The sequence below is a fragment of the Molothrus aeneus genome, chromosome 24 (assembly GCF_037042795.1).
Source record: "Molothrus aeneus isolate 106 chromosome 24, BPBGC_Maene_1.0, whole genome shotgun sequence".
NCBI classification, from domain to species: Eukaryota; Metazoa; Chordata; class Aves; order Passeriformes; family Icteridae; genus Molothrus; species Molothrus aeneus.
The window spans coordinates 5,748,374-5,770,475 of NC_089669.1; the positions used below are offsets into that span (position 1 = coordinate 5,748,374).

Here is a 22,102-nt window from a genome sequence, read left to right on the forward strand (position 1 = left end):
GACAAAAGGCACAGACACAGGGTTCTTATTCCCCCACAGCTCTTCCCCACCTCTCTGTTTCTCTCAGCCATTCTGCCCAGGGAGGACCCTGCTGACCTGGCTGCTGGGATTCAGAGCATACAGAAGACAAGAGACACAGCTGGGATTGAAAGACAAGAGAACAAATGGGATTGAAAGACAAGAGACACAGCTGGGAGGTGTCTCTGCCAGCTCTGGGCTGGACACAACCATTGCTCTTTGTTTGCCCAAAGTTTTGGCCAAGTCTTTTGGGACTGGATGCAGTTTTCCCCTAGGGGAAAGCTTTAAGTGCTGTTTGGGTTAACCTGTGGTGTCTCAGATCTCCGTGGGCACAAGGCAGGATCAGCTCAGAATCAAGACCAGGGCTCCCCCAGTGCCCTTCCTGCAGTGCCTGGCACCCACAGGATCCCAAGATGGTAACTTGCTTGTGAGCAGCAAAAGGATTCCCCTGCAATGCCAGGGAAACCAGGCTTTTCTCTGAGTGAGCTTCCTAGAGCAAAAACTGCTCTTCCTCAAACGCAAAAGTTTCCAGGCAACAGAGATGTGGTAGAATTTTTTGAATGAAAACATATTGGAGATGTTTGAGTCTGAAGTGAAGGATTTTGTTTCAATTGGGGTTTCATTTTACTTTTGATTTTTCCAAATTCAGCCTCGGGTTAGTTTGTGCAGGTGCTGCTTGTCATTAAATATTGCATTGTCATGGCTTGGCTTTTAGTGAATGAAATGTTTTGATGTGAGCATAAAGCATTTCAATCAGCCATTCAGACATTTTCAACTACAAAATTTATTAGATTTGGTCCCCTGTAAGAAGTTTCCAGATTTTGTGTACTTCCAAGTAGTGACAGGCACAAACTGCACTAAGAGTCAGCAGTGCATCTACTGCAAGCCTCCAGTTCTCCTTTACTGTTTTCTTGCCATTCTCAGGACTTTGGCACCAGCTTGTCCCCAGGGCAGTGGTGCAGATGTGGTACTTTGCCATAATATGGTTCAATACCTGTTTTTGGGTTGCTGAGGGCTATGTTTTTGGTAAACAGTCGGGCCTAGTTCCTTTTACAGGTTTTAATCTTTCTTAATGGACGCTCCTCTGTCGGGTTAACAAGATATTTAATACTCTGCTTGTTTGATTTGTTGTGTATTGGTGATTTGTTAATAATGTACAGATGTAAGCTTGCTTCATAGAGGGAGGACCCTGGTTACTCATTCTAGCATTAATTCTCCTATTTAAATATAGGTTGGCCTGTTAATGGGGAGGGAGTCGTAAAGTTCTTATATTTTTGTAGTGTACAGCTTTAACACACTCTTTGTTGATGGCTGCTTGAGGGCCCACAGTGATATGGTGGCATTTGGTCAAAGGCTGGACTTGCTGATCTTGGAGACCTTTAATGACTCTGTGATTCTATACATGATTTTGTGTTAAACCCACCAAAATGTGCCTTCCAAGGGGAGAGGCAGCCTGGCCCAGTGCTTTCCCAGTAGTGCCTTGTCCCAGTTCTTCTCCATCTCAGCAGCTTTTCCCCCACTCCTGCAGCCCTTCCCCACAGTGACTGACACCTGTCAGAGGCTCTCTCTGATTCCCTGCCAGCCAGAGAAGGACAGGAAGAGCTGTGTGCTGCCAGACTCCCTCAGTGTGACAGAAGTGAGCACTCTCAGAGTGCTGACCTGCACTTCTGGCAGTTCCGGGCTGTGGAGCTCCTGCCCACCCGCCACAGCCTCGGCCATCAGCTCTCTGTGGTCACTGGAGCAGGGCTGGGGACAAGAGGGATCAGCTGCAGGGATGGGACAGCCCAGATGTGTGCAGTGAAGAGGAACAGGACAGAGGTGGCTGCTCTGAGCCAGATGTGCAAGGAGCTCTTGCACCAATTAATGGTGGGCACACAGAAGGAGTGCACGAGGGCTTCCAGCTCCAGTACAGGTGGAACTCCCTAACCCAAGTTCTGCCTTTCCTTAGGCTTCCAACTGATACTTTCCCAGAATATGTGGGGCCAAATCTGCTCTGTGCAGAGCTGGTGCAGTCAAAGGAAGGCTGTGGGTGACAGTGGCTGCAGGAACCCCATGTGCAGCCAGAAGCATGTCTGTGTGCAACCCACACCTTCCTCCCCTCAGCCCGCTCCCTAAAGGAGATCCAGAGCTCTCTGCAGATTCTCTGACCTGGCCACGGGTACCAAGGTGGTCTGAAGCCAGTCCCAGCCAGGTACACAGCCAGGAAGCACTTGGGTGACACAAGGTCTCCAGCACTGCCCGTCACTCTCAGGTGTTTGCTCATGGAAATTCACCCAGAGCCTCTGGGAGCCACAAGAAGACAACTTTCAATAACCTCTGCTGCTGTGTTGCACTCAGCCTGCCTGGACCCACTGGCTGGTCCTGGCAATCAGTGATTTAGGCACCCTTGAGCCAGATATAGCACTGAACAATCAGCCTGAATAGCCACAGAGAGATTTATTCTATGTTAATTTGTTGTGTCTCTTTGTCTTGTGTCTGTATAGAGATTCTATACAATTCTTTACCAGGAATTTGTACATAAAAAGCACATCCTCCAACTGCATCCAACCAGCATCATGCCTCTGTCACACTCTCCTCACTCATCTCCTGCAAGCAGAGGAGTCCTGCATGTGGACAGGACTTACACCCTGTCCCATCTCCTGTTCCTGTCTGCTTCAGTATGAGGGTACCAGCTGTGGGTTTCTCTGGGCCTCGATTGAAGGCACTTGAGATGATTGTTCATGTTCACACTCAGGTGTTCATTATTTCTTATCAGTAAAACAGTCTCACTGCTGTGAGTTCTGCAGCTTTTCATTAGAAGGCACAAAATGGCCAACAATCTCTTGTTCCAAGGTCTTTTAAAGCTAAACTATCCAATTAAGAGCTGACACCTGGAGTATTTTCCCTTTTAACCCAATAACTGATCCCACAGAGCCCACAATGTGGACTTTTCTGCCCAATTACAAAATGCCACCCAAACCCAAGAAGAAGGAGGAAGAAGAAGAAACCCAGGACCACACCCTGTGCCCTCCATCTTGCTTCCATCCACAACATACTAAAAATCCCAAAACCTTGGTGAGAAATTTCTCACCAAGTGATACACCTACACTACTCTCTATAATCTATTTCACACTTTTGTGGATTCCAGTCTGTCCTGAAGTCTGGGAAACTTTCTCCATGGATTGAGGGTCACAGTCAGTGCTCCCCTGGGGGTCAGGGCACCCCAGAGCAGACAGAGAAATATTCCTGGTGCCCTGGGTTTGCACACATCAGTGTCTGCTGTTTGGTGCACTTCAACAAGCCTTGCTCTCCAGGTGGATCAGTTTTCTCCCAGGAACATTTCCACAGGAATTAATTCTGTTGGGCTCCAGGAGTGGTTGGACTACCATGCAGGTGGCACCAGGTGGGCTGTAAATGAATCCCTTTACTCTGAGCATTGGGGCAAACTGCCCAGAGAGGTCTGGGAGCTGTGGGCAGGACCCAGAGCAGGCAGGGCAGGCTGTAGTGGATAAGCTGCTTTCTGAGGTGCTGTGGTGCCAGAACAACTCCAGTCTATGCAGGAGCCTCTGCCAGGCAGTTTCTGCCTGCCCAGAACAGCCCTGTGGCTTAAAAGCATCCCTGGCTGATCTTGAGCTGCTCTCCTGGTTCCAGAACTGGGTTAATTTCTGCATTCAGTATTTGGGAGGGGACACATTTCCAACACCCATTTGGTTTCAAGGCCGCTTGCATGGGGAATGCTGGGGATGCACCAGTTGTGTTGGTTTGCTGTTTGCTGCTCCTTGTCTTGTTCAAAAGCCTTTGGCTGGGCAGAAAAGAGGAAGATGCTCCTGGGTTCACCTTTCTCTGGTAGCTGTTCCAGGTTAAGACAATATTGCCTCCCACAGAAGGAATTTTGTCCCCAAAAAGTCTGGCAAGGGGGGACCTGAAATGCAGCAGAGACCTGGAGGAGAACAGGGAAGAACCCCCCAGTCTGGACACCAGGGGATGTGAGGTTCTTTCATCCTTACAAGGGGATATGAGGTTCTTTCATATTTTCACTTTCATTATTTTTCATTCATTCTTTTCTTGAATTAATTTCTTCATTCAAGAAAAGAATGAGGTTCTTTTCATTCTCTTTCAAAAGTCTCCACTTTTCATAGTGGAGACCATTTAGTTGCCAAAAGTCAGGATGTTGCTGGACTGTGGCTGCTCCAAAGGACATGGTGGGAAGAAAGGACATATACTTACAATCTCATTTTTCTTGCTTTAAAAAGGTGTTCCTTGCTCTCATTCAGGCCCCAATGTTTCTTTTTAGTTTAGAGGTTCTTTTAGATTTGATGTACTCACACTAATGAAAATATTAAGGTTGACCCAACTCATCCACTTGTCAACTCTGAACCCTATTAAGTTAGGCTAACATGTAAAAAGAGTTTTAAAGAGTTTGAGAAGCCCTGCTTTGACATTTTCTGGACAGAAACATTTTTCTTTTTAAATTACTTCTGGTGTAGAATGCCCTTTCTGGGATGATTTTTTTAATGTCAACACTGAAGGGGGGGAAAAAACCAACATGGTTTTTATTATTTTGATCAATCCAAACCAATTCCTTCTGGACCTCCCTTTCATGGCAATCACCAAAAACAAACTTGCAGAATGGTAACAGAAAAGAAAAATTGTGCTTCTTGCCCAACATCCAACTCAAAGGAGACTGCTGCACTGGCTGCTCTGTCTGGGAGGTGAAAGAGGGAATGGCAGGGGCTCTGTCAGCCTCCCCCTGTTTGGTGTGGGATGTAGGAGCATCAGGGGTAGGACAGTGGGGATGGATGGAGATGAGAGATCTCTGCAGCCAGGGCTGGGAACTTGTGGGTTATTGCAAAGGGCCTGGGTGCAGGGCCCTGCTGGGAGCTGCCAGGCACAGCTGGAGCAGGACTGAGAGAAGAGAGGGGGAGAGAGGATGAGAGGGGAAGAGAGTAAAAGGGTAAGAGAGTGAGGTTCCCATTACAATACCATGAATCTTCTTCTGTGTTGAATATTCTAATTCTCACTAACCAATCTAGTACAAGATACAAATCCTATAGCATTTACATACAGCCTATAAGAATCATTACATTACCATACTCTGTTACATTTTAAACCCTAAAAACTCCTCTTTGGGCCCCTTCTGCCAAGCTGGCAGGGTCTGCTCTGACCCTTGGGCCTGTCTGCAAGCAGAGGGTGTTGTTCCATCAGAAGGGGATCACCTTCAGCTGGCCACACCATTGTTTTCCAGTTGTTCAGTAACTGAGGTATTTCAAAGTTTGCTTTCATTTCAATCTTGCTTATAGTTTCCATATTCTCAAAATCTTTTGCCAGGCAATCATATTTATAAGGCTTTCCTGTTTCACCTTCCCCACCAGTGGGAGATTCCCCATCCCCAGCTCTGTGTGATGGCACAGCAGCCACCACAGCACTCACACAGGCCCGGGGGTGTCAGTGCTGGTCGTGCTCCCCAGAGCTGCACCCAGCCAGAGAAGCCATCTGCTCCCTGCCTCTCACAGCACCTGGGCTGGGATTGTCTCCCCTGGGATTGCCATGTTCCTTGGGAGCCAGGACAGCTACAGACAGGAGACAGAGCCCAGGAGAAAAACCTCCATGGGTTCAAGGAGTGTTTGGACAACTCTGAGGCACATGGGGAGATCCTTGGGGCTGTCCTGTGCACGAGTTGACTCCATCCTTGTGGGCCCCTTCCAGCTCAGGATATTTTATGATTCTGTGATTCTATGACACACTGTGCAAAATAAACAATTTTGCCTATTTAGAAAGAGTGCCCTTATGCTCTGATCCAGGTCTCATTCCTGCCCCTGGCACAGGGGCTGCTGTTCTCATCCCTCTCTCCTCCACCTGGCTGCAGCCAAGCACCCCGAGCTTCCACCTGCCCTGGGCTTCACCCCACACCCTCCTGTCTCCCCTGACTCCCCCTGGCAGCCCCTGGGGTGGGATGGCAGCCCTGACCTGGCAGAGGGTTCCTAGAAGTGATTTCTTCTGGTTCCCCCTCCAGCCATCCCCAGGGGCAGAAAGGCATCAGTGCCCTGCTCAGCCCCTTCCTGCTGCCCTGCTGGAGGGCACAGCCTGGCACAGGGCAAAGCCTGGCACAGGGCAAAGCCAGGACAGCTACAGGGAGAGGTGCAGGAGGAGCAGCCAGGGTGGCAGAGCTTTACTTGCCCAGGGTCACTGCTCCCACTGCACAGACCCAGCTTCTGGTGCAGGAATGGGTTTGATCTCACCCTGGCAAACTGGCCTTGGCTGAGACTTCATTATTGAAATGTTGTGGAGATTTGGGCTAGGGCCTACACGTGGGGGATGATCTGAGATGACTGATCTATTTTCAAACGTGGAGAGGTGGGAGTAGAAACACGTTCAGCTCTTGCCCATTGCAGTGATATGGGATTGAAGCAGTGCTGGTGCCTCCAGATATGGTGTGATGTAAATGAGCTCTTAGTGCTTTGATCTCTTTATCTTCCCTTTCTCCTTCTCTTTATGGAGACTACCTTTAGTGTAGTTTTCAACCTGCAGGCTGTTAGGAAGAATTTCAGCTGGTTCTATGGCTCCAGGTACCATTTTACCATCAGCCTCAGCTTTGCCCCAGGCAATTCAGGCATTTTGTGGTGACCTTGGAGATTTCAAGATAAAGAGGAAAAGAGATAGTGAGAACCTTTATGAATCACTCTAGTATAATCTGAAGTATTTCTGAAACCATCATTTATTGCCCTTGGGCTTCTTTTCTGGTGGTGTAACTGTGCATTTTTACTGGATGCTAATGAGAGTGGCCAGGAGAGAGGCACAGACAGTGCTCAGCACCCAGGGATTTCAGGGTGTTTCATTCCTTACAAGAACAGGCCTAGTGCTGGGCCTTTCCAGGATAAGGATGGGAATTTTGGTCTGGTTTGTTCAGTTCCCCATGAAATCAGACTGCTGGACTAGGAGGCCTTAATGCTGTAATTGTGCAACTGATTAATCAAGAGGATAGCAGGTCATTAGCTTCTCCTCACAATCACAAAAATTTCTGCTCACCTGCCTGAGTGTGAGGAAAGAGTTTTTTATGGTCCAGGAAGCCACAGGTTCAGCACCAAAAGTGAGAGGAGCTGGATTGAGCCTGGGCTGGGGAGAGAGCACATTAATATCCTGAACATCTTGAAAAATATGAACATATTCATCCAGCAGAGCAATTTAGGGACTGAGAAGACAGTCACCATCTGGGATTCTCAGCAGCTTCCTGTAGGCTCAAACCAGGATCTCAGATTTGTCCTTTGGGTGACTTTGCCTCCTTACAAACAGGGAGCAAGAGCTTCATTTCCCAAAATACTGAAAGTCTTGTCCAGTGACTGGGGCCACGTCTGCCCTCATTTCCAGCTGTAGTTTGGATTTCACTGGATTTCGCTGAGGTACCAGGGAAGCCAGAAGCCCATGGGGTGCCCCACTGTGGGCTCTGTGGAGGTCCAGGAACAGCAGCCTGAGCTTGCAGAGACCTTGCAGAACAAAATTCTTGAAGGCTGCAAGAGCAGGAAGACAGAAGCTTCTTGCTCTGCTGAGTGACAGAGGGACCCATGGGGAGCACCTCAGGGGACTGAAGCCAAGGACAGACCTTCTGCCCCTTTGGAGCAGACAGAGGTGGTTGGGGAATGACTTCTCCAAGCCACAGGTAGGAGTTGCTCTTTCTATAGGAGAATCTTTCTGCCAGCTGTGCAATTTTCTATGCACAGATGCACATCTGGCTCTGAGGTGTCTCTGCTTGGCCTCAGCCAAACCCTATCCCTGCAGTTTCCCCTTCAAACCCTCCTGGCTGAGCAGCCCCAGTCCTGTTGTGTTGCTCTGGAGGGGCTTCAACCTGTGCTGCTTTAGGTCTGTTGGCTTCTGTTTGCATTAATTGTGCTTGCATTAATTAATTGCAGCCCATCTCTGAGGAAACAATTTGCTTTGTGCCTGGGAAGACACATCAGGAGCTGTGGGGCTCATGGGCAGGGCTCACCTTCCCCCAGTTCAGTGGGCAGCTTTAGGTGCTTTGGGTTTGTGAGAGGCACCAATCCTGCTGTCCCTGGAGGAGCATCTGGGGATGTTGTTCAGGCAAGACTTGCAGGGTGTCCTTCATGCAGCCCCTTTAGAGCAGCATAAAATCCTGTCCTTTTGGCCCAGAGCATGCAGATCCACCCAGCCCTGCAGGTGCCTCTCTGCCTCCTCCCAGAGGGGCTGCACAGGGACATCCCCACAGCTCCATTAATGCAGCCCCCACCGGGTTTTGGGGTATCCAAACAGGCTGCAGGGTCCTGGATAGCCCAGCCCTGTCCAGCACAGCCTGTCCCAGTTCCCCATGGGGTCTGGATAGCCCAGCCCTGTCCAGCACAGCCTGTCCCAGTTCCCAATGGGGTCTGGATAGCCCAGCCCTGTCCAGCACAGCCTGTCCCAGTTCCCAATGGGGTCTGGATGGCCCAGCCCTGTCCAGCACAGCCTGTCCCAGTTCCCAATGGGGTCTGGAGAGCTCAGCCCTGTCCAGCACAGCCTGTCCCAGTTCCCAATGGGGTCTGGAGAGCCCAGCCCTGTCCAGCACAGCCTGTCCCAGTTCCCAATGGGGTCTGGATAGCCCAGCCCTGTCCAGCACAGCCTGTCCCAGCTCCCAATGGGGTCTGGAGAGCCCAGCCCTGTCCAGCACAGCCTGTCCCAGCTCCCAAACAGCTCCCAGCCACAGGCCACCTTAGCAAGCTTAGGTGATATCAGCTCTAGTGATTATCAGCTCATTTGTGATTTCAGCTCTTTGCTTGCTGGGTGCCTTAGGCAGACACAGGGAGAGAGAGGAGAAGGCTGTGTGAGGTTCCACAGGAATGTCTTTATTGATTCTTCTGTGAAGGTTCTCAGGGACAGCTCTTCTGCCAAACTGTGCAAAAGTAGGGGTTTTTATAGGGTACAGGGGTTTTAGAAATTGTCCAATAGTAGGGGTCGTGGGGGCTGTGACCTATAGTCTTACAGAGAGATAAGCAAGGGTCTGAAGGCAGAAAAAGGGGCTTCTAAGGTCCAGTCATCATCACTGGGCATTTCCTATCTTGGGCTGCTGAACACCATGGGGGCATTGCAGGCCCTGGGCCTGCCACACTCCATGGCTCAGAGCACCCCACACATCCTGCCCAGCAGTGATGCCAAGGAAAAACCCTTTTGATCTCTTTTCTCATATCACCCCTGAGCTAAAACTCTGTGCTCACCATCTCACAGCGTGGCAGGCAGTCCCAGCAGGGAGCCCAGCACTGTGTGTGTGTCACCTCATTTTTTGGTAAAGGAAGATCAGCTAATCAGTGAATAATCAAAGGTTGTTCATGAAAGAAGGTGACATCAAAGCAAATCATTTAAGGAACACCTCGAGGGCCAGAGGAGTTGTAAGGTCTGAGGCTGAATCACATGAGCTCAGTTTCCATGAACTGTGTCTCAGTTTTCCTGCAGGTACAAGTTAGAAACGCTTACGATAAATGTTTAGAATTAGTTGGGGAAGGGGGGAAAGTTAAATCACACTAATTATAGCCATGATGGCTTTGGTGCAGTGCCATTTGAAAGCATAGGTGTATTCTACACTTAATGCAAGAGGCATTAAAAGGCTTCTTGGGTAAGCAGGGTGATACGAGAGCAGAGTTTCAGTTTTGGGAGTAGTAGAGTAGTTCACTCTGCTGGCAGCATTCCAGACCACAGCCATGAAGGGTGATTTGACAGCAAAAGAATTCCTGCTTTTATTTGATATTTTGTACAGAGGACAGACAGGGCAGTCACTGGGGAAGGAGGAACAGGGGAGCTCTGGGACAGGAGAGGGGTGGCTTGTCCCAGAGCACCACTGCTGAGAGGTATCATGAACTCAAAGGCAAGAATCTGGACAGTTCCTCTGCAGGTCCTGCAAGCCTGGGTGAAGCTGCAGCACCCCATTTCTTCTCCTACCTTTCTGATTTCTTTTAGAGTTTAAGGGACTTTGAGATTTGAATAATTAGTGCATTTCTGTACTGCCTGCTCTGGTACAGACCTCACCTTTGGAATGGTTTCTCCAGTGCAAATGACAAGGGCCATGCACAGACATGAGTGACCCAGCACTTGTGTGGCTTCCCTGGATGCTCAGGCACCCAGAAGAGAGCCCTGGCTTGGAAAGCCAAGGTCACTGACACACTGGGAAAGGTCAGAGGAGACCCTGACCCATTTATCCATGGATCCCTCTTTATTCTGCTTGATGCTGCAGAAAAAATAATCCAACAAGGTTCAAATACTGTGGGTTCCTTTTGAATTAACTGAATGTGGCTGACTGAAGTAACCACCCCCAAACACTTGAAGAGATAAACAGCTCCTCTGATTGCTCTGACAGGAAGCATTTCCACCCTTGCATGTGTTGGGGATGTACATAACATAAGAAACATTACTAAGAGGAAAATCACAAGCTTGGGAAAACACAGCAACAAGTCAACAACATCTTTAAATGAGTAATAAGTCAAATATTTACTCCCACAACACTTCAGGCAAGAATCCTGTGCCTCAGCTTTCACACAAGCATGGACAGCCTGTGGAGAAACATCTCGTACTTTTGTGGCTAGAAAAATCACCAGGTCCAGGGCTGTGCTTGGGAAGTTTATTTCCAGCCCTTGAAGGAATTTGTTCCTCCTTCACACCATTTGTCCTTGCACATTCCATGCTGTCCTCACACCAGGGCCAGGCCAGGGATTCCAGCACCCCAGGTCGGGTGTGATGTCCCCTGCTCTGGAGGAGCTGCTGGGGGGTCCCTGCAGGATGTCACACTGCAGAGTTCATGGCAAAACTGAGTGCCTGGAACCTTTGCCTTGCTGTTCATTAGCTGGCAAACCACTGCCAGGATTTGCCCTTTTGGGGTGCCCTTTCCAGGGCTGTCAGTGGAGATGCATTACACTTGAGTCCTGCAGGACTGCAAACCACCAGAGTGTTCAAACAGCCAAAACAGCAGTGACTTTTAAATAAATTTCCTCAAAATATTTTCTATGTAACAACCTTGAAAAAAGGCTGGGCTCTTCTTCACTGCCCAAAGAGATGGTGGGAGAGACCCCCTTGTCTCAGACCTGCCTGTGCCCAGAGCCCCAGGGCTGCAGGAGGGGGGCTTGGAAAGAAAAGCCACATTCTGTGGAGCTGTGAGGCTCCAGGGTGATGGGATAAGGGCATCTCTCCTCTGCCTTTTGGAAGACTTTTTCAGAAACCAGTGTATTTTGTTCCTTTTAGGTATTGATTATCTCCTTTTAGGTATGGATCAGGGCAGGAGGAAAGTGTCCAAGGCCAGGTTGGATGGGGCTTGGAGAAACCAGGGAGAGTGGAAGGTGTCCCAGCCATGGCAGGGGTGGAATGAGATGAGCTTGGAGGTCCTTTCCTGCCCAAACCATCTGGGATTCTAGAAGATAATAAAAGATATTGTCCCATATCCTCAGCCACCCAGAGCCCTGCTGCTGCCTGGGACTGATGGGCCCAGGCTGATGAGTCTGGACATCCCTGCAGCCACCACCCAGCCAGTGTCCAGCTGTCCCCACCACACCTGGGGAGCACCTGGGCACACAGAAGGCGCTTCCATGAGGCTTGGAAAGTGGCAGGCAAGGGGTATTCTCTACACTACCAGCAGAAGGCAACTTAAGGAATACACCTCAGAGTTTCAAGGAGATTTGGATGTTTCAGATCTGTGTTTTCTCTCACAGTCTTTCATTTTTACATTATTTTTCGTTATTTTCACATTGTTCCACAACATGTCAAAACATCAGACAGATTCATTACAACACAAACAGGAGACACTTTGATGTAGGAAAAAAAGATGTTTTAATGGGTGCTAAGTAGCAACTGCCCTTGGGGGTTTAAAAATAAAAATAGAAGCAGCACAAAATAATGTTTTAACCCTTGTATCCCAGGATCACCAAAATATAGAATGCAGCATTGCACACAGAACAGTGCAGGCAATAATTTTCTTTTTACACTCATTCTGAAAATGGAATTTTGAATTCTCATAGGGTTTTGGCGAGTTTTCTACTACTTCTTTGGAGAAGAGAAAGTTAAAAAGAAAAAAGTAAACTTCTCCAGGAGTACTTTCAAAAGGGCTCACAAAAGTGTGTGGTTTTGTCACAGGACACCTCTCCAGAGAATATACAAGGACAGCATCCAACCTTCCTGGTGTGTCACCTGCAGTGACACCAATGCTAAATGGAGCTGGTTAGAACATGGTGGTTTGGGGGTTTTTTTGTGGAAAGTGGTCAAAATGTAGAAGCCTATGCCCCTGAGGTGTTCTGCTCTTTACCAGCAAAACTCCAGCATTTTTTACTGAGGAATACAAAGGCAAATCTCAGTACATTTTTCAGTGAAGCAATTTCCTCCCCAGAGCCCAAAGCCAGCTGAGATGCTCCAGATCATTTGCTCCATGACCTGGGAGATCTCAGGGGCTCTGAGCAGGTGGAACAGCTCAGAGAGGTCCCTCTTGTATTGCTGGGCTCTCCTGAGGGGCTTTTCTCCTTTGTGCTTCTGTCCTTGTCCTTGGCACGAGCCTCCTCCCAATGCCAAGGCATTCCCAGTGCCCCTGGGAGTGCAGGGAAGCCCTTCCTCAGGCTCACAAGTGTGTGAGGCTCACAGAAGGAAAGAGTAAATAAATTGCTTTTATTTTGTTGTTGTTTCTGCTCATTTTCCCATCACACCCATCAGGCTGTGCTGTGTTCAGTGCCAGGAGGAGCTGAGGAGCTGTGCCCTGCCTGTGCCCAGTGACAAAGAGCAGCCCCTCTGCCTCCCACAGGGCTCTCCAGCACCCAGAGACACTGCCCACATTGCTTTGCTCACCAGAGGATATTCTCCATCTATTCCCATCGGGTTTAACCACCCCAGCTTTTAATTCTGCCTCATCTTACCTCAGCTTTAAGGGTCAGTGCTCCCTTGCTCACCTGGACACAGCCTGCTCTAGGCTGGGGTGAGCAGTGTGGGTTTCATCATGTGCAGCTGCTCATGAGGGCAGGGTTGCAGCTATCAGACCCCAAGAACAGCTGGAAAGGTCCTTGTTTTCCCCAGATACCAGCTTGTGCATTGACCCCAAGAACAGCCTGGAAATATCCTTGTTTTCCCCAGATACCAGCTTGTGCATTGACCCCAAGAACAGCCTGGAAATATCCTTGTTTTCCCCACATACCAGCTTGTGCATAGACCCCAAGAACAGCTGGAAATATCCTTGTTTTCCCCACATACCAGCTTGTGCATTGAATCACCTGGGACAGACTCAGCTGCTCTCACAGCCTGAGATGGGGAGAGCTCTGCTCAGGCAGCTCACAGTGACTGTAACATGCAGAGGGCTTCAGAACCACCCTGGACTGGGTACCAGCACAGCCTCCTCCAGAGGCTCTCTGGAAGCCAGGCAGAGGAGATGAGCCTTTAGCTGGAGATGGCAGAGTGAGACAAGCACAATCAGCCAGGTTCCTTCCACCTGCTGACCTCAGTTTGTCACCCACAGAGCCAAGCTCTGCCCCTCAGTCCTGGTGTGCTTCTCTAGTTTGTACAGTGTAGAGAAAGGCAGTCCAGTGGCAGTCCCCTTCTCTCATGGGCTGCTGGCTCCTCAAAAGCACATGTCTGTCCACACACTGGAAAATCTCCCTGTGGGGGCTGGCACGGCCATGGTGACAGAGAGATGCTCCTGGGCTCAGGGACAAGTTGTCCTTTCCAGTGTCACGGGGCTTCCTGTTCACTCTCCAAAACTTGTGAGACAGCAGGGCTGCTGATGCTGCTGGGAAATGTCCTAACTTGCTTCATAACTTGGAGGAGCTGAGGCAGACCACCCTGAAGGAGCCAGCTCTCTCTGGCTACTCCTCTCCATCCATCCCTCTGCAGGCAGAGCCCGGGCTGTGATCAGCTGCTAATGCTGAAATGCTGCTTGCAGAGGCTTCTCACCCTCCCACTTAGCACAGAGGGGACCCAGAGCCTGGCACTGGGGTTTTCTGTGCAAGCTACTGATCAGAAACCTCTGTGTTTGCTTCCTGCCAGAGACCTGAGCATGAACAACATCAGCCAGCTGCAGCCCCGCGCGCTCCGGCACCTGCGCTTCCTGGAGGAGCTGTGAGTATGGGGTGCTGCATGGGCAGGGGGTGTGGGGCTGGGGGGACACTGCACAGGCTCCTCCAGCACTGGCCACAGCCTCCAGTGCTGCTCCTGCAGCTGCAGGCTGAGCTGGGAGCAGCCTGTGCTGGGACAGGGTTTGTTTGCTGCTCCAGCTTAGGGGTTTCGCTGAGGTCGTCACCTTCAGGTTGAGGTGGGGCCAAAAGCCAAAATAAAAGAGGACCTAATCTCTCATTCAAAAATCAACACTGTAGCCTGGAGCAGAGCCAGCAATCAGAGAGTTTCACTCACCCTTCAGCAGCCAGGGTCCCCCTCACAGCCTCCTGCAGCCCAGAGACACAGGAGCCCCTGGGTGCTTCACAGGGTCCCTCAAGGGTGTCACACAGAGTTCCCAGGGGTGTCACACTGAGCCCTCAGGGATGTTGCACACTGACCCCAGGGGTGTCACACTGAGCCCTCGAGGATGTCACACGCAGCCCCCAGGGGTGTCATACTCAGTCCCTCAGGGGTGTCACACAGAGCCCCCAAGGATGTCACATGCCTCCCTCAGGGATGCCACACGCAGTCCCTGTGTCCTCGGGGATGTCACACTCAGCCCCCCAGGGATGTCACACAGAGCCACCCTGCAAAACTGAAATCCAAAAAGCTTCCCCCAGAGGCTGAGGTGTCCCAGTAGTGTGCACTGAGGTCTGAGCAGACACACTCAGACACAGCAGCAGCCTCAGTCCTGGGGATCAGCATGTGGCTGTGTGTCAGTGAAGGAGTGGCCCCACTTCTGAAAGTGTGAAAATTAACCAGCAGCACAAGAAACCACTGGAATCCTTTGTGAGCCCCAAAAATGGGAGGCCAGGGGGCAGAATGTTGAGGTTGACCATTTCTGCATTAGTAAATTGCACCTGTATGGTCTTACTCCACTTGACCATGAGAAATACCTCCAGGTGTTATTCTCATGCTGTTGATACTTTCAACACAACAGCTTCTGTTGGAAAACACAATTTCTTCAAAACACTGTAATTGTATTCATGAAATCCTAATATTAATGCTTCATTTGATGTGTGTTGTGAACTTACTGTGTATATAACAGTTACTGCAACTTAATCTGCCTCAATGAAACAACTTTCACTTCTCTGAATCAGATCTTGCTGCCACCACAAGGCACAACACTGGCATTTCATCAATGGTATTTTCCAAAATGTCAGAATTACAGATATCACCCTAACACCTGTGAGATCCTGGCACAAAGGTGCCCAGAGAAGTTGTGGCTGCCTCTGAATCCTTGGAAGTGTCCAGGGCCAGGTTGGATGGGGCTTGGGCTGGTGGAAGCTGTTCCTGTCCATGGCAGGGGTGGAATGAGATGATCTTTAAGGTCTCTCCAAATCCAAATCATTGCAGGATTCTGTGATTTTATATTACAGGTTTTTACTTCAAATGGTCTTGTAACTGATCACCATCTGTCTGTATTTCAAATTCTTTGGAATTGTAAGGACCCAGCCACCCCAGGCACCCTCCCCAGCAGGCATTCACAGGCTGACAAGGAAACATTTTTGATCCTGTTTTGGATCAAAAATACTTTGGAGCCAGAGCTGCCCACAGAAGTGGGTTCTTCAGCACCTTGCACCCATCTTGCAGCCTTTCTCCTTTCATTTTATCAACTTGCATGTTGAAATGTGGGCGCCCAGCACCTTCACTGGGGGTGCTGAGGCTTTTCACACACCCAGACTCCTCTGTGTACAATTAGCAGTTGTCTTGCTGCGAGCAACCGTGTCCTGGTTACATCATGTACAAACAGAGCAGCCTCAACCAGCAAGGAATAAATATTCATAGGTTCCAAAAGAGCCAGCTTTTCACAGCCAAAAATAATTATGAATGAAAGAGGCAAAGGGGAAAAATTTAAAGAGGAAAATCTGAAAAAATAGTTGGAAGTTGTTAGATAATATTTTACTGGAGGTCCAGTGTGTCACAAGTCTCCCTTTGGAAAGGATTGACATCACAATTAAAGGAAGAAATGCAAACTGCAGCATCATATACCTGTGCATAGCAAAGTGCCTGCTTGAATTTGATAGCAGTAAGATAGTAATCCTATTTATGGAAATCAAGTAATTTATATGAAATCAAGCAAGGAAGGATTTTATATATTATGGCAAATTAAAAGTGATTCAACAACAACAGCTAGACAGGGACAGTTTGTTCAGCATTCATAGGGTTGTCATTGACCAATAATGCAACTTGCCTGGCATTTTCCCTGCTCTTTTCATTTATATCTTCACCAAATTTTCATCCCACAACATTACATCAGGACCAGGACATTCAGGCTGGGATCCCCCTCTGTGCCAGGACATGCATAAGAATCAAGCAAACAAATCCTGCTTGTTTAGACATCCTCAAGGGAAGTTTGTTCAGGTTTCACAGCTCAGATCTCTGCTGATTTCATCTGCCTGGGACACATTCCCAGGGTGACACATAGCAGCCCAAGCCCTTTGTCTTCACCCCCATGGCAGAGCTGGGACATGCCAAGGGAGTGAAGAGCAGCAAGCCCTGCTGAGCACTGAGGGACAGCCCAGGTACCCCAAACCCACCATCCCAGTGTCTCCTGGGCAGGAAGGAGCCCTCCCTGCCTGTCCCCTTCCAGCAGGGAAGGGCTGACAATGAGGAGGACTCTGCTGCAGCTCATCCTGGCTGCAGGTGCCTGTGTTCAGGTAGATGGAAAGCCTTCAGCAGGTTTCTCACCCCCAGAGATTTTGGGTGGCTTTATGGCCCCAGTCTGCCTTCTACACAGAGTCCCTAAGGCACAGAATGGTCTGAGCTGGAAGGGACCCACAAAGATCATCAAGTCCAACCCCCAGCCCTATATAGCACCATCCCCTAGAGTCACCTTGGTCCAAATGCCTTTTGAACTCTGTCAGGCCTGGAGCCATGACCAATTCCCTGCCCTGACACATTATCAGGCCAATCCCTTGGGTCCTGTCACGGCTCACAGAGAGATCAGTGCCTGCCCCTCTTCCTCTTCTCTGGGGGCTGAACAGAACAGGTGGGCCCAGATGCTCCTCACACAACTTCCCCTGCAGGCCCTTCCTCATCCTCACTGCCCTCCTTTGAATGCTCTCAATAGTTCAATATCTACAGCTTTATGTTCCCTATTATCTCCTGGATAAACCAGACGAGTGACAGGCTGGAGCAATCAAAGACAAAATTTACAAAATTCAGTTCAAGGTGAACCAAAACTGATGTTCTGGGGCTTTGGTCAACCCCAAAAATTTCTTTTAACCCGAGAGAGAAAAAATTGTTTCGTCTTCAGGTTACTTCTTAACATTTAGTCTTTTACTTTGGGTAAAGCCCTAAAAGGAAATGGTATTTCAAATTATATTTGCTTTATTGCCAAAGATACCTTAGGTGCTTGAATCTTATGAAAAAATCAGAGGTTCCTCAGCAAAAAATTTGCCAATTTCAACCCAGAATTTCAAATCTCCTTTTCAAGATTCTATGAAATGACCTAATGCTCAGAAACATCCCAGGAACTCTTGACATCTTGTCCTTGATCTATAACCCTTATCTTCTTCAACAGGCAGAGAAAGCCCAGGTTCCTCTGGCTCCTCCTCATGGTTCTCCTCTCCTGCTGATTCTCTGATTCCATCTTCTCTCTCTTTAAATTTAGCCCCAGTACCCCAGGGTCCCGTGGAGGAGAGCTGGTGTTTCACACCCTTCACCACTTCTCCTCCTTCTGTTCCTCTATTTTAGCACCACCCCAGGCTCCTCATGCAAGTGAAGTTTCCCAGAAGTCAGACATCAGCTGGACTCATGGCTGAGCTTGTGCATGGAGCTGGGATTCAGCTGAGGGAAAAGAATAATGTGAAAAGGAAAAGACAGCTGCAAAAATGGGTGGATGAAGCCCATGTGTCCCATGGACAACAAGGACAAAACATGCCAGGTTTCACTGCTGTGGAGCCTGCAAATCCAGACTGTGGACCCACCTGAGCACATTAGTCCTCTGCACACTGGGTGGAGGCCTGTGAGGAAAAAACCAGAGCAGGGTGGCACATGAGGGTCCTGAGGACAGCAGAGCCATCACCCACGGGTGCCACCCATGACACCCAGACAGGCTGTGTCCCACAGGGCATTTCTGCACTGGCTCCTCTCTGCTCTGGACACCAAACATGTCCTGATGGCATCGGGGGGATGCTGTGGTTAGGGCACAGATGAGGGCACAGGGACTGCTCCAGCTCACTCCCTGTGTGCTCTGGTGAAGTAATTTTCACTGCCAGAGCTTCATTGTCCAGCAATGAGAGCAGGCCCTCAGGTGTGCCCTGTGGGCCATTTGTATTTACTGAGAGCTGCCCAGGAGGGTGTTGTGAGTGCAATTAGGTCTCATACTCAGGAGATGCCCAGAGACCAGATCCTCCAGACTCAGCTGCCTTTGAAGAGGAGTGGGAGAGGGGCCTCAGTGGCTGTGCTCCCCTCTGGCCCCCAGCCTCCCCTCCAGAGACAGGAGAGGCTGCACAGGCAGGCACAGTCCCAGCCCAGGCATTCACCAGACTTTCCCTCCAAAGAAAACCTGCACAGATAGAGGTGTTCAGAGCTGGGCCTCACACAGGCAGGGAACAGCCCAGAGTTTAGTATGTCTCCTCTTTGTTTCTTTCCCTTTTTTTCCTCCCTTCTTCTTTTCTTTCTCTCTTTTTGGCAGCAGGAAGATTGTTTAAAGTTGCTAATAAATTCCAGTTAATGAAGCCTGAAAAGCCAGAGCTGGGAGCCAAGAGAAACAAGAGCAATCAGTACAGAAGGAATAGAAAGAGATCTTGAAAGCCGGCCTGGGAATAATAACATGTTGAAATGTGTTCGCCGGCAAGGGCTTTGTTACCGCGCTTTGAATCCAAGCGCGAGCGCTCAGTGCCAAGAAGGGAAACTGCAGCCAAAGGCAGGTGTTCATTGCCATTCACCTCTTGCTTCAGGGCACAGCGGCAAGATCAGACCCCTTCCCAGCCACTGGCTCTTTCACCTGCCTGTTCTCGGGCCCCGGGGGCAGAGGGACTCACCGGCATGGGGAGCAGGCTCAGCACCGCGCTCAGCACCCGCCGCCTGCTCTGCCAGCCCAGGGACCAAGAAACGGCACGAAAGCAAAATGAAATAAAATGCAGAGTCCTGGTTTAGGGCAAATTTGGGAGAAAAGCTCCAAAAGGGGGCCCCTCCAGAAAGCAAAGCCACACAGTCCCTCCACCCAATCAGGTTGGGAAGGATTCCTTGGAGACAAGTGGAAAGAACCTGTTTATTTAACAGGCAAAGCACCCCCCAGCACACAAAATGAACAATACCAGATGACACGACTCTTTCACCGCTCTGAAAAAGATGACAAATTCAGAAGGTCTCTCTTGGGGGTGGTCACTCTGTTATCAGTCCCTCCAGCATTGGGAATGGCTGCTGCCCAGAGCAGGCCCCGCTAGGCCACAAGGTGCAAACTCTCGGTGTTTCCCAGGTCCCAGTCCGGAGCAGGTTCAAGTAGATCCAAAAAAAAGGGAAAGGAGAAATAGTCCAGGAAAAAATTTGGACTGCTTAGCTACTAACTAATGAGCAGAAGCAAAAAGCGAGAGCGAAGCAGGAGCAAAGCAGAAGCAAGAGCAAAGCGAAAAGCAAAGCAAAAAGCAAAAGCAGCACCATGTACTGCCCCGTCTGTGTGTCCCACCAGCCATGGGGGAGCAGCTGGTAGCAAAACCAAAACAAAACATTCACTCTTCAGAGCCAGTCTTGAAGGCACAGAACATGATATCCAGCATAAACAGAACACACAAATGGGGATACAAGCATCATAATGTTACCCTAGGACATGCAGGCATGCATGCTGTAATGTGAATGCAGCAGCCCTCTTCTCCTGCCTTGTACCTGTGAGGGAACCCCCCTCTCACTCCCCTTCCCATGTGGTCCAATGGAGCCATCACAGCTTATGGGGCACCAGTGCTGCTCTTGGCTGCCCTTGCCTGTTGTTGGAGCACTCCCAGCCCCCCATCAGCCTCCAGGCATCTGGAACATCCACTTTGGGGGGATTGTTCAGCACAAGGTCTCACTCCAAGGCAATGTCACTCCTGGAGGAGGCAGCACTGTAGTGGGGCATGGCTCCTCTGGGAGTGACAGCTCCTCCGTGGCAGCAGGGCTGGCATTCCTGGGCAATGCTCACATGGGCTGGCACTGGGCTGAGAAGCTGCTTCTGGAGCAGTGCAGTGTCTGAAGTAGGGGACTCCTGAGACAGCAGCTGTGGTGGGTTTCCATGACACGTCAGGCTGGACAGGTCTCTCATGGAGACACAAACACTGGTAGGGCCATGAAATTGTTTTGCCATGCTGAGATTTGGAGGCAGAATCACTGCTCCCTTGGTAGTCACCTTGCCTGGCACAGCTCTCCATTTCCAGGTGGCCGTAGCTAAAGAGCTGCAGCTCTGAATTCTTGGCCTCTGTGGTCCCCCCAGGATTCTGCACAGCTCCTATGCAGAGAAGGCACCAGGGCACAACTCGTTGGCAAAAAAGGAGACCAGCTCTGGTTGATCCAGGACTTTCTGTCCTCCTGGCTGGCACCAGTCCTTGGCAGAGGATGGGGCAGCTCATCAGTTCAGTGGGTGAGCAAAAGCACAGAGAGAGTTAAAGGATAATTCCTCTGATGAAGCCTCCCAAAGCTCATCCCTGTGCATGGGGTGAGGACTGTCCTTAGCACTGGCCAAGGTGCAGGTGAGGACAGGAGAGAAGGGCTTCTAAGGGGTTGTCTATCATGAACACTGACCAATGAGGCCAAAATATTGCAGCTGCCCAAAACAAATTCAAAACGTTTTGGAAATTTAGAGATTTCCATTTTATTTCTACTCCATTTAGACCAGGGAGAGTGTTCAGCAACTGAAAATCCTTGCTAGGTGGGATAGCTGGCCCCAGTTTTCCTGAAAACTGCTTTCCATATGACTAACCATGTTCTGGGGTACCCCAAGTGGGGCACCAAAAGTAAAGTCAAAAGTGAAAACTGCTCTGAAAGTTTGGAGGGAACAAACAGAAAACCTTTGCAGTTTATAACATAAAGAGATGGAGTGAAAGTCTTCACTGTCCTGTTCATTAAGGGGCTGTGTCTTACTAATATTACTTGGCAAATGAATGCAAACTGGCTTGCATATGAGCATTCATGTGGGTTGAAAACTGGCTTGAGGACCATAAACAAAAGAACAAATGCAATCAATCTATCGAGTTGGAACAGGCATTGAGGGGGGTACAGCGAGCAGGGCTGCAAACAGGCACAGTCTTCTCCTCAGGGATGGAGTGAGACAGCACAGACCACATTAGAGGCATCTTCAGGAGATACCAGACTAGGACCAGCTGCAGATTCCTGTGTGAGAAGGAAGAGTCCAGGCCTGGCCCTTTCCTCAAATGCACCATGTTTTCACTTGTTGACTTAATTGGCTTCATTCCTGCTTTGCACCAGCACAAGAACAAACTCAGGCATGACACGGGGCCTGTGGTCCCCTGTGTGCCCAGGGGAAGGCCCAGGCTTGGCAGGATGACACAGTTTAGGCAGGAGCATGGAGTGTCTGGGCACACTGCCTCGAGAGGGTGAGCGCTTGAGAAACCACCCCGAGTAGGAGATCAAAGGGGCGGCCGACACGCTCAATAGAAGTTTGGCAAGGGGAGAATTTCACTGGGATATGGACACACATGTTTGTCCTGTCCTGCCAATGGGCAACGTTCCTGCCTCCTAATGTGAGTGATAAGAGCATCCCTGAGCTGCCTGAGCACCTGACATGAGCCATCTTGCCCAGCACAGCCTTCGGGCGTGCCATGGAAGTTGTAGCATGACCAAGAAGCCCAAGATACAGGAGGGTTGAGCCCGTGGTAACTGAACAGCAGCAACCATACAGTGGTAAACCATGAGTTTGTTCCAACTTGGAGTGTATTGGGAATGCAGATCAAAGCCTGGAGGAATGTTCCCAGAAATCACGGGAGTGGTGGAAGGGGAGGCGGGGGGGCAGGATCTAAAATCCACCACGAGCTCTCTGAAGCAAGCCAGCCACATCCAGCTGTCACCCTCCCCT

At 49.8% G+C, this 22,102-nt stretch overlaps 1 protein-coding gene across 1 annotated transcript in view; it reads left to right on the forward strand.

Annotated features, from left to right (window-relative positions):
• Positions 1–22,102, forward strand: part of LGR6 (leucine rich repeat containing G protein-coupled receptor 6) — a 172,888-nt gene that overhangs the window by 49,343 nt on the left and 101,443 nt on the right. Inside the window, exon 2 of the mRNA XM_066565206.1 lies at positions 13,984–14,055. Coding sequence (XP_066421303.1) covers positions 13,984–14,055 — 72 coding nt within the window. The remainder of the gene's footprint in view (positions 1–13,983; positions 14,056–22,102) is intronic.